The sequence below is a fragment of the Lipophrys pholis genome (assembly GCF_963383615.2).
Source record: "Lipophrys pholis genome assembly, chromosome: 17".
In the NCBI taxonomy this organism is placed as follows: Eukaryota; Metazoa; Chordata; class Actinopteri; order Blenniiformes; family Blenniidae; genus Lipophrys; species Lipophrys pholis.
In genome coordinates, this window is record NC_137643.1 from 23522935 (window position 1) to 23536301 (window position 13367).

Below are 13367 nucleotides of genomic sequence, written 5' to 3' on the forward strand. Positions count from 1 at the left end.
GGGGTCACCATGTCGAGGCAGGATGGCGAGCAGAGAGAGAGGTGGTGGGCGGTACCAGCACTAATGGTTTGGCTCTACATCCAGCGGTTGTTCCTCTAATGAGGTTCCAGGGGTCTCCAGACCTCCAGGGGTCTTGACTCCCATCCAAAGCTTTGATAAGGCCGTTAACTGGAGTTGAGAAAGTGAGCAGAGACCAAACCACGTCAGATCAAATCAAATGAAAGCAGCTGAACGTCTGATGAAGTGCAGGACTGTGATTCTGGAGCTTTGGAGTTTTGGTTGTTTGTTCTCCAGTCGTGGTGAAGAGCTGTACAAGAACTCACTATACCATCTCGTGCACATGTGTCAAACTTGAGGCCCCCGGCACCGAGTGTGGCCCGCCACATTATTTTATGTGGCCCCGCGGGGACTTAAAGGTCTGATTGTCTTAAAATGAATACCGCATTGTTCCCAATTGACGCGCAGTGCACGAGTGCAAGCCTGGGAGTGCTCGTCTATTGGTCTCTTGGGAACACGCGAGCGCAGGTTCAAACATTCTATAGAATACAGTCATTATATGTGCCTTTGTTGACATGGAAGTAGTTCTGCACTTGCGCATATCCAGATTAGTCCCCACCGCCCCACCCCCGCCGTCCTGTCTTCCACCCGACGGCGGACAACCCCCCAACGAGAAACCGCTCACGACACCCCCTCACCGCCCGCTGCGTTAAAGCACGGTCACGGAGGGACGAGGGCCCAACAAGGCACGCCACGCGACAGGGAGGGAGGGGCAACGGGGCGACTGCTCCCTCCAGCCGGAGCGCCCCCGGCGGAGCTGTGATAACAGTAAAGCTTAAAAAAAATATTAAATTGACTGTTGTTCATGCACTTTTGTACTGATTGCAAAATATCCTTTTATCAAGTGCTGAGGTTTTCTTTGAGCTCGCCACATCTTTGAAAAAGTGCAATGACCATAAACTACATTTCCCACAATTCATGCCGATTGTATTACCCGCGATGTGCCAGCACGACGCCACGAGATTGCAGTTAATAAACATCTATGCAATTTTCAACAAGTAGAATTGAGAAATACAAACGATCCAAAAATGTCCAATCAGAGAAAACTTGATGCAGATGAAAGGATGTTTGATGAACGATGGGAAGGAGAAGACATGTTTGTGCTTCAAGGAGAAAAACGGTTTGTCTTTAGTGTTCTGAGGCGTGTCGGGTGTCAAACAGAACAATATCAGTCCACATTTTGACACACAGAGCTGTCTGAAGGGAATGAAGAGAGACCATTTCTAAACCTCTAAGTGCAGTGTTACGGTACCGTCACGTGACTGTACAGTTGTACGGTACCGTCACTCGACTGTACAGTGGTACGGTACCGTCACGTGACTGTACAGTGGTACGGTGGCACAAAAAGTGCAGAAATGGAATGGTATGGTACGGTTCGGGTTTCCACGGCAAGAATTGCTGACTGAAATAACCGCTCCAAAGGTTGACGCTTTTCCGTCGCCCTTCCGTCGGGGTACTCAGGACAACTGAACGGTCCGGTTTTGAGGAGCCGTTTGCTGATTGGTCAGTGATTTACTACGCGCCCTCAATATTTTACTATGCCGGCTGTATGAATCCTCTGTTGTTAGCATATTCAGCTTTGCACTGGTTGCTTCTTTTTAGTCGTTTTCTTTTTGCTGCGCAACTGTCACGTTGGTCCCGAAAGAGCAGAAGCGAGGCAGGGACCGGGACTCGGGAACTGGCGCTACGCCCGTAACCAAACTGGGATCGGCACTCTGGACGTCCGTCAGCCAGATCGGAGCAGCTCCGATGCACTACAGAGTCCGCTCGTCGCGTCACTTTGTGTCGCTGTCCAACCTTCTGTGTAAATTTGAATATAAGAACTAGGGATGTCCCGATCCGATCGGTAGATATCGGATCGGGGCCGATATTAGTGATTTGTGAGTGATCGGGGATCGGCAAATCCAGCCAATCACCCCGCCGATCTAAAAAAAAGAAAACAAAATAAAAAACGCGGTCCGCTACGTCACCTAATAACCAGAACAATCAGGGACTAGAAGCTCCGGTCGAGCTGCAGAAGCTAGAAGCAGGCGGAGCGGGGCCATAGACCTATAAAACTAGAGTTTATGTGTTTATGTGCCGAAGTCTACGTCTAAATTTCTATGTGGTCTGTCTTCTTCTGCTTTTTTATTGTGTTTGCTGAGTCACAGCGCCCCTAAAGGCCTGGCATGTGTACTACATGCCCTGAAGCCTCGTGTTGAGCCGTGTTCATAGTGAGGTGGGGACGGTTTGTTGGAAGAAGGCCAGGGAGAAAAAAAAGATTGTTTTTTCGTCATGTGGATGTTCCTCAGTTTACAACAACAACTAAAGAGAAAGAGAAGAATTTTGATTCAATAAGTGAGTTTTACAATAATTTCTAGCTAAACAAAGCTTCTGCCAATAGTGCTTTTAGCTTCAGATGTCTTAGTCGCTCCAAAAATTATAGTATATTTGCAATAGTAATGTGAGTATCGGATCAGGAAAGTATCGGAATCGGCCGATACTCAATTCTGAAAAATCGGATCGGTATCAGGGGCAAAAAAGTGTGATCGGGACATCCCTATTCTAAAGGCATCTCTCCTGTTTCGACTTGCAATGCCGGAACTGGAGTGGTACGAAATGCTCCACTACATACTCTTAACACTTTAGCTTGTACTGTCTCGAGTCTGGAGAGTATCGATGGAGCTGATCCCTAGGCTATGCATCCACAATCAAAAATTGCTTGAATCATTGCTCTATAAATCAAAACCAACTATTCTTCATCTGCGCCCCAGTCGGATCCCGCCACACATCTAAGAACATTTAATTACCTTCTCACACTTTGCGCACACCTTTGCAATATGTGCACTCCATGTCAGTCTTTCTTCAAACCACATTCCCAAAAATGTAAAGTTCTTCACTCTCTCAAGAGCCTCGCCATATATTTCCAGTTTTTGGGTTGGGATCTTCTTTTTGTATCCAAAAATCACGAGTTTTGATTTATCTGTAGATATTATAAAATCCCCGGTCCCGAGTCCATTTCACTGCGTTGTCCAACTCTCTTTGGGTTTGGTTCAGAATGTATGAGAGGTTTCTTCCCCGCTTCCAGAGCCCCATCATCTGTATATAGAGACAGACCATAATCTCTCCCTACTGTGCTAAATATTCCATTAATCAGAACATTAAATAGCACTGGATTGATGACACTCCCCAGTGGGGTTCGTTTTCCACTTTAAGCTCCTCGGACAATTCACTTCCCACCCTCACCTGAATTGATCGTTGGCTTAAAAAGTTATTAATCCAGTTAAACATTCTTCCTCTTATTCCCGCATCTTACAAAGCAATTGTCAGTCCCTCTCTCCAGAGCATGTCATCGGCCTTTTCAATATCGAGAAATACTACCACCACTGCTTCCTTATTTGCTTTGGCTTTGTTGACGTCACGCTCAAGACGAACCTGCGACGCTCTCAACTGTACCTTCTGCGGAGCAAACGCGCACCAGATTTGGCTCTAGGTACGCTGTGCTGTACTGCTCCGTACCGCTCCGTTCCGTCCCTGCTCTTTTTGTGCGGTGGAAATGAAGCATAGGTGAAAACTATTTGCTGTGTATGTCACAGAGCGCAGGCTGAGGCCCAGGCACAGGAAACAAGCCGAAGACTGAACAGAGATTTTTACTGTGATGGTTTTTATTAAAGATTAAAGTGGAGTAGGTCTGAAGCAGAGCTGATGGAGTCCTGGACAGATCCGGAATCTGGGGGAATATCAGGCAGTGAGTCCAGGTGGGACCTCCAGGACGGGTCTGCAGCTCCGGGTCTTTCTCCAAGACTGAGTTTGCAGAATCTTTATGATGGATTCACGACGGTTAGAGACTTTCCATGGCTTCATTTCTAAAACATTGTGTAGGATTCCTACTAAAAATGTCCGTGCGCCTAAAAGCTGAAAATGGCGTGCGCCCCCCCAAACATTGTGATCGGTAAAACCATGTGTACGCACATCTGCACGCACTTTACTTTTATAGATCCCAGTCCACCTGGAAGGTTGTGCAGCTGACAGAAAAAATGAAGAAAAGAAAAGGAATTTTACGGAGAGAGAAACAGTCATGAAGAGGTGGAGGTCAGGAAAATGAGATTATTTGGTGCCACAGTAGTGGAATCGCTAATAAAAGAAAAAAAACAAGCAATCGACAGCTCGTCGTCCCTGCTGGAAATTTTGCGAGAGTCTCAGAGAGATCAGTGACTGTAGAGGTGGAGGAGAAGAATCTGATGTGAAGGTGGAGGTCAGAGGAGAATGACATCATGGAGGAGAGTGACATCATGGGGGAGAGTGACATCATGGAGGAGAGTGACATCATGGAGGAGAGTGACATCATGGGGGAGAGTGACATCATGGAGGAGAGTGACATCATGGGGGAGAGTGACATCATGGAGGAGAGTGACATCATGGAGGAGAGTGACATCATGGGGCGCAGCACCAGAGCTCACTGCTGGACACCAAAACAGCCCCCATAGTTGTGACGCCAGCGTGTGTCAGAGTGTCGGAGAGGGAAGGAGACATTCAGGTGGAGACACAGCAGACCGATAAAGTTTTATCTGTTACTTCAATAGTTTTATTAAATAATATGAATTCAGTATTTGAACAGGGACTGTAAAAAGGCTCAGTGGACTTTGTGTTTTATCCTCAGTCACTGGAGAGGTGGAGGTGGAGGGTGGAGGAGGAGGTCGTCTGCCTCCACCACCGCTGCACTCCACAGCAGAGCGTCCAGAGCACATGGCAGTACAGCGCCTCCACACTGCAGCTTTACTCACGTCTGTCACTGCACTATTTATGTGTTTACTCTGAAATTAGACTGATTGTTACTCACTTTGTCATAATTAATAATCAATCAGTTCTATCCAGCGCTCTGGATCACTTGAAGATGGAAGTTTGACATATGAACATGGAGCTGCTGATTCAGTAGTAACGTTCCACTAAAGAAACATCTATCCCACTGCAGCTCGGCTGTTTATGATTATGTGGATCTAAAGTCTGATATTTGAAGATATTAAACATTTGAGATTAATCTGGCTTCAATTCTCCACCTCACAATAAGCGCTGCAGGTTCCCCGTCTCCAAAATGTGCGCAAGGTTCAAAGTTTGCGTACCGCTACGCACATTCTCCTGCAAAGTTTATTTTTTTTCGATCACAAACTCTGCGTGGGAAGTGACGTACGCATCTTTCAGGACCTGTTTTGTGCTTCATTAACCTTTATGAATGAGGCCCCCTGGTGAGGATGTGCAGGTCGGCAGACTGGCGGCTGAGACTGGACTGCAGGGAGCAGAGCTGAATGCAGCCTGGTTGATCTGATTCAGGTCACAGAGTCCAGAGTTATAATCGGAGAGCTGTTTTGAAAAACCTGCACATTGGGCCGCGCAGGTTTAGTGCTCTCAGCCTCACAGCGAGAAGGTCGTGGGTTCAAATACAGCCCAGCCCTTTCTGTGTGGAGTTTGCATGTTCTCCCCCGTGTGCGCGTGGGTTTCGTCCGTGTACTCCGGTTTCCCCAACAGTACAAAAAACATGCACCGGGGTTTGCTGAGCAAGGCCCTCGGCCCCCTCAGCTCCCCCCCAAGCGCTGCTCTGTGTGGCTGCTTCCCCTCTGGGAATTAATACAGTGCTATTAAAAAAAAATAATGAAAAAAGTGTCATAGAAACTGACTGAGTACTACTATCCAGCGTGGAGTGGAGTTTGAAGCCCAGTTAAGTAGTGTGGGTTATCAGGTTAATGAGCTCCACTTGGCACTTTCGGTGAGTTGAATCAGATCATTGTCCAACCAGCATTCCGCTCCACGACCACAGCTCAATACTCCCACCTAGAGGTGACAGGGGAAGGAAAAGGGGGGGAAAAACCCCAAAATATGAGGAAACGGCGCCCCTGTGTGGCAGCCGAGGTACAGAGCGTGGCAGGATATTTTATTCAGTGTCTTATTGTGGTACTCTTTCATAAGTGATGTAACAGAAGTGAGTCATTTTCAAGATTTGTTAATACATCCATGCTAATAGTTGGTAGCACAGACCTCAGGTGAAGACGACCACGATCACCAGTGAAACACATCAGAGCAGCAATCAGACACGGGAGGCCGTTCGGTGGTCGTGTGAACGCTCCAATTCCGATGTTCCCACACCAGACCCAGGCTTCCATCGTACGTGGTACTAATTCAGATATTTTTCTACATCCGGCTGCATTGACGTGTGACTGACGTCACGGATAAGAGTCGGAGGAAGCGGCTCCACCAAACTAAAAGCTGTGCTTTCTTTTTTCTTCACTCTCTTTCTATTTTCCCTCCTCATGTTGTCTAGAGTCTGTCGGCTCATAGAAAATGGATCCAAACGGGCTGACCAGCGTTGCCAGATATGGCTAGTATCCCAGTGGAGCCAAACTCTCTTAACTTTGTTTATTTTGTGCATTTGTGTGTTTATGACATGTTCTTTATCACACCTATAATAGTTTTACGGTTTTAACATGATTCCTACACAGGCGGAGATTTGAGCTGATTTTTATTGAGGTGTGTGGATTTTACCTGGTTTGGGCTGAAAACGGTGAGTCACATCTGGCAACCTGGCGTGACGTCCATGTTTACTTCTGCGCTCTGGGGCCTGAAAACGTAGGATCCGATCGAGTTCACACGGCAGTCTGACAGAGGTCCCGTATAAAATGTAATGTGAATGATCACACACACAAACAATTGGATCCCAGCAAAAAAAATTGGAATTGAACATCAAGACCAAAACCATAGATGGAGTCAGAGTCTCTTAAAACACTCGAGACAAAATGGTGATCGTGACAGAGACTTTACATCCTCAAAGCTATTCCAGACCAGGCCCAGTGCTGGACCCTCTGAGACCTCGGAGGACCACTGGACAGTGTCCTGGCCTGGACCTGGGGGCGCCAGCTCTGTCCCCTCTGGTGGACCTGGCTGGTTATCAGTGGCCTCTCACTCCACTCAGCCTCAGCTCTACATGGCGTTCCATTCCTGGCTGCCTGTTTGACCTCTGACCCCGCTGGGTGAGGCGTCAACATGAATGAGCCTCAGAGGAAAACAAAGTGGCCAGAGTCGCAGTGTGATGCCCATTAGTTCATAAACGTCTGGAGTCTGGGCGAAGAAAAGACGAAGAAAAGAAAAGGAATTTTACGGAGAGAGAAACAGTCATGAAGAGGTGGAGGTCAGGAAAATGAGATTATTTGGTGTCACAGTAGTGGAATCGCGAATAAAAGAGAGTCACTGAGAGATCAGTGACTGTAGAGGTGGAGAAGAAGAATCTGATGTGAAGGTGGAGGTCAGAGGAGAGTGACATCATGGAGGAGAGTGACATGATGGAGGAGAGTGACATCATGGAGGAGAGTGACATCATGGAGGAGAGTGACATCATGGAGGAGAGTGACATGATGGGCGCAGCACCAGAGCTCACTGCTGGACCCCAAAACAGCCCCCATAGTTGTGACGCCAGCGTGTGTCAGAGTGTTGGAGAGGGAAGGAGACATTTTGGTGGAGACACAGCAGAGCGATAAAGTTTTATCTGTTACTTCAATAGTTTTATTAAATAATATGAATTCAGTATTTGAACAGGGACTGTAAAAAGGCTCAGTGGACTTTGTGTTTTATCCTCAGTCACTGGAGAGGTGGAGGTGGAGGGTGGAGGAGGAGGTCGTCTGCCTCCACCACCGCTGCACTCCACAGCAGAGCGTCCAGAGCGCACGGCAGTACAGCGCCTCCACACTGCAGCTTTACTCCCGGCTGTCACTGCACTATTTATGTGTTTTACTCTGAAATTAGACTGATTGTTACTCACTTTGTCATAATTAATAATCAATCGGTTCTATCCAGCGCTCTGGATCACTTCAAGATGGAGGTTTGACATATGAACATAGAGCTGCTGATTCAGTAGTAACGTTCCACTAAAGAAACATCTATACCACTGCAGCTTTGACCTTCAGCAGTGGACAACATGGAGCCTCGCTGCCCCCTAACGCTGGCGTGTTGTGGCTTTGTGCAGGTAGTGGTGGTGTTCATCCTGTGGAGTCGTCATGTCAGCAGAGCGTACGTCTTTCAAGCCAGTCGGCCGTCAGAGGGAGGAGACAACCCACCGCCACACACCAAAGGTCAGCTCGCTTCCACCGCACCGCACCCAGGGAACCTACTGCTTCTGCACCACGTCTGATTCCATCTCAGCATGCGGGTTACAGTTAACGTGTTCATTAACGAAGGTCACAGAGCGGTCATAGCATTAGCATTAGCATTAGCTCAGCTGTTGGCACTGTGGGGGTTTAATTGAAGGATTAAATAATGAAGTTAATCTGAAGTTACATCTGTTAGAGGAGGAAGACGCTCTATAATCTGTTAGAAGAGGAACATGCTCTGTAATCTTTACGTTGGAGGAGGAAGATGCTCTATAATCTGTTAGACGAGGAACATGCTCTATACTCTTTACGTTGGAGGAGGAAGATGCTCTATAATTAAGATGGTAGAACTAAAAGTTTCCATTCACCAGTTTCATGTTTACATGACAACACACCTCGATAACAAGCAGAGTCGTCAATTTGTGGACAAAAGCTGATGGAAACATTTTTCTTCTACGCAGATGAAATACTTCAGCTCATGACTATTTTAAAGTAATAGTTTAATTGTAGAATGCATCAGTAAAATACATAATTTGTAGCATAGGTGTGGTCGAGGCTTTCCACTGTTTCAGGTTTAAAACTATGAGACGGGATTTTCCCAATCTGAAGTGGGAAAATTCCCAGTTCTGAGTTCTGATTAGCGTGACATCAGCAACTTCTGGAAATAAAATGTCAAACGTATGAACTCATGGCAGCGTGCACACAGATCCGAAGGCGAATGAAACTTTATTTAAGCATGTGAATGCTAATCACAGCCACTGTGGCTACAGGCTAATGCTACTGCATTAGCATTAACATTAACGGTGGAAGATTTTTCAGACAGGACAGTGAGTTCAGGATCACTGACTCACTGTTTCTACTATAAACAAGAGTTTAGTCAATTACAATATACATAGTAGGGATGTCCCGATCAGATCGGTAGATATCGGATCGGGGCCGATATTAGTGATTTGTGAGTGATCGGGGATCAGCAAATCCAGCCGATCACCCCACCGATCTAAAAAAAAACGCGGTCCGCAACGTCCTTAATAACCAGAACAATCAGGGACTAGAAGCTCCGGTCGAGCTGCAGAAGCTAGAAGCAGGTGGAGCGGGGCCATAGAGCTATAAAACTAGAGTTATATATAGTGTTTATGTGTTTATGTGCAGAAGTCTACTTCTAAATTTCTATGTGGTCTGTCTTCTTCTGCTTTTTTATTGTTTGGTGAGTCACAGCGCCCCTAAAGGCCTGGCATGTATACTACATGGCCTGAAGCCTCGTGTTGAGCCGTGTTCATAGTGAGGTGTGGACGGAGGTTTGTTGGGAGAAGAACAGGGAGGAAAAAGATAGTTTTTTCGTTGTGTGGATGTAGCCTCAGTTTACAACGACAACTAAAGAGAAAGAGAAGAATTTTGATTCAATAAGTGAGTTTTACAATAATTTCTAGGTAAACAAAGCTTCTGCCAATAGTGCTTTTAGCTTCAGACATCTTAGTCGCTCCAAAAATAGACTATTGAGTATATTTGCAATAGTAATGTGAGTATCGGATCGGTAAAGTATCGGTATCGGCCGATACTCAATTCTGAAAAATCGGATCGGTATCGGGAGCAAAAAAGTGTGATCGGGACGTCCCTAATCCACAGTGAATAAACAAGAGTTCAGAGAAACAGTTACCATATTGTTGGGGACTGAGCATTTTAAGTAACGGGGAAAACAGGAGATTTTTGAAAAAGGGTTTTTTATTTATAAGTATAATCACAAGTTTCTTTGATAACAGAGGTCAACAAAACAAACTCAGAATAACTACCAAACTGAGGCGTTAACACAACAAAGTGCCCCAACAGAATGAGCCACGAGGGAGTTTCTATAGTGGCTGGGTAAAACCAACCGAAACACAAATGACATGACACAAAACTAATGATGGGGAAAACGACCTCAACTCAAACCTCTGCCATGGAAAAGAGACGGCATTGCTGATTGCTTGGGTGTCGGCGTATAACAGTCTCTGATCCATTGTCATGCCTTCTGCCACCGCCTGATGACGCCTCCCACCAGCACAGTCACTCAAATAGAAAAACAGAATTAATAGAACAGAAAATGTGTTAACGATTGCCTTTTAATGTGAAAATCTGCGCGCTCCATTTAAACTCGGGAAAATAAATGAATTATGAATAAAATAAATATAATATCGTGTGGTGTGGAGGTGAAATGTTCGGGGTGTGGCTGCAACTCAAACAAGGAAGTGAGGCGAGGCAAGTGTTTGTTCTTTGTCAATAAAACAGTTTTGAAGCTGAATGTTTCGGTGGAATTGATCATAAAATAAAATCATAAAATCAATCAACAGACTTCTGTAGATTTTTTTAAAATAAAGATTTAGAAGCATTGAACGTTAGAAACAAACAAAAGAACAACTCCATTATGGAAACTCTGCCTTGTGACGTTTCAAAAAGAAACAATTTAGTCTGTGTTTGGTCGGCTTTTAACGAAAATGTTCAAATTAACTTCATGAAAATTGGCGTTCAGAAATCAAGAGATGTAAAAATATACAAAGGTTGAGAGAAACCAAAAAACAAAGACAAACAAAAAATACAAAAAAATCTAAGTCAGTCAAACAATGAAATGAAAACAAAGAGGAGCATCAAACCCCATTGTAAAGATGAACAAAAACAGATAAATGATTAGTAAAACAAACGCAGGGATTATTATAAATGATATTTAGATATGAGGAAACAACGTTTAACGTGGGCCGTCTTAATTATATTAAAACGTTAGAAGAACCGAGCCAATTAATTTTTGAAAGCAGGCCATTTTGTGAATATAGAATTTAGTAATGATGCCAATATTATTGACCAAATCTCTTCCAATCTGTATTATTTAATAAGAGAAGAAGTCTTTGTTCACAGATTAACCACTGGTGTGTTGTTTTCCACACAATCTGAACCGGAGCACATTCAAAAAAATGCATGTTCTGTTGTTTCTATATTATCTTGACATAAAGGACATTTGTCTTCCTCAAATTTAAATCTTTTTTTAATGAATTCATTTGATGGGTGAATTTCGTTCAGTATTTTTAAACGAATTTCTTTATATTTTGGAGGAATTGCAAACTTATATTTAGTCCTTATTGCCATTATTTCATTTTGATTATAACCTGTAAAATAGTTTATCTTCCTCACTGATCCAGGACACACTGAATAAATAAAAGAGGATCTTAAGAATATATTATTACATCTTTTGTGTAAAAATAAATCCACATAATTGACATTTTGATTTGGTAACTTTGGGATTAGTTTTTTCTCAAATTTATAAACACTATTGTGATGATTCTTTTAACCACCTTATTTTACTCTCTGACAGAGCAGTTTAGCTTATATTACTGTTAAATTGATCCAAATCAAGCAATTTTCATCCAACAGATGCACAAGTCACCAGATTTCTTGAGCCGTCCAGTCGTCCATGAACATAAACTTCCCCCTGGATGAACTGACGCTGTTGTTCCAAAAAGGTCCAATTTCCAACATGACAATACCTACTGGTGAAAAACAGACAATTTAGCAGGTAATTTAGAATTGACAAAGTCACATCTTAACAGAAAGTGATGCCACCCAGTATTTTTAAAGACAGACGGTATCGAGAACCATATCTGTTCTTCGTTCCTCAGAAAGGATTGAAGCCATTTCGTTTTTAAAAAACCATTCATCATTTCAGAACCTATTGCATTTATTCCCCCTTCTACATTTGTCATAACCAGATCACCTTTCTTGATGGAGTGGCAAGTTAAAATTGATTTAGCTAGGTTCCTTAACGGTCTTAGTGGATACTGCTAAAGAGGGTGCAGGATAAATAACTTCCAAACAGTGTCATTTAGAAATCCAGATTCCCGGGTACTTTGTTTATTTTTCAATTGGGGATATTATGCAGAGCCAGGTGAGGACAGTCATGGATATTCATAAGTTCACACTTTAAGCTAAGCTGGAAGTTCTGAAGCAGGGGTCTCAAACTCGTGGCCCGCGGGCCAATTGCGGCCCGCGGGACGATATTTTGTGGCCCCCCTCCTTGATATGGAAGTATAATATTTAGTGTAGGCCGCGAGGGGAGTGGACCTCCTATGATGGGTTGTCTGTTATGAACTGCATCGACCAAATCAGATCCAGGAGCTTACGGCACACGAGGTTCTGTGATTTGTTGGAGAAAAGAAATAAACAAACTCACAACCACTTCACATTTCCAGCGAGACTGCAATTGGTATAGGCTTTTATTTTGACGTTATAACCAACAGGAACACCATGGCAGGAGGACACGCCACACAAAACCCTTCCCCCGGTGGCCAATTTCCAACTAATAAACTAAACTAGATGAACTAAGCAAACAAAAACACAACATAACCATAACCAACACTACAAACCTTATATAACTCCCAATAATTACATTTAAAACACGATGAACAGAAACTCCCATAATGCATTGCAGCGATCAGCTCCGTGACGCTACACGTTATTAAAACGGCGGATTTAAGCAGATCGGGGTGAGTGATGTGGCTTTCAGTGTCATTTAGGCGTGTGATTCCCGTTTATTTAGAGTTAATAGAGCATTAGCCGCTCTCTAAGGCCGTCAACATCAGCATGAGGCATCGTTCCTCCACACGTAGTGACGATCGGGACTCTCATGCCATCTTGATCTGGAGACTTCTCAGGTCCTTTTGGCGACTTTTTTTTTGTGAAAAGCGACTGGCGACAAATCTCGTGACTTTTCCTGGTGTGTTTGGCGACCCTCTGGTGTTATTGATGACCCTCTGGTGTTATTGACGACCCTCTGGTGTTATTGATGACCCTCTGGTGTGTTTGACGACCCTCTGGTGTGTTTGGCGACTCTGAGGTGAAAGCAGGTCTGGTTCTCCAGTCGCTGTGGTCAACGAGCAGCGGGTCCTGCTGTGAGCCCGTCCTCAGTCCGTCCTGCAGCGTCCACAGACCTGCGGTCAGTCTGACAGTCCCTCCCTCCCTCCTGCAGTCAGACCAGAGGAGACCCTCACCACACTGCGTCCAAACTGAGCATGCGCAAGGCCGCCGCCGCTGCTTTACTGAGCGGCAAGTAAATATAAATCATCCTAAAACAAGGAGTGGGAATCAAACACAGAATTTAAAGGCTGGTGGTGCTTTTCTTTTTTGTACTTTGTCTCTTCCACGACGTTCTTCCTCTTTCCTACTTTTTCTGGCCTTACA

General features: G+C 44.6%; 1 protein-coding gene across 1 annotated transcript in view; it reads left to right on the top strand.

The window, feature by feature from the left end:
- enpp2l (ectonucleotide pyrophosphatase/phosphodiesterase 2-like) overlaps positions 1–13367 on the top strand; it is a 56706-nt gene that overhangs the window by 1658 nt on the left and 41681 nt on the right. Inside the window, exon 2 of the mRNA XM_080484228.1 lies at positions 8045–8150. Within this exon, the coding sequence (XP_080340354.1) occupies positions 8045–8150 (106 nt within the window). The remainder of the gene's footprint in view (positions 1–8044; positions 8151–13367) is intronic.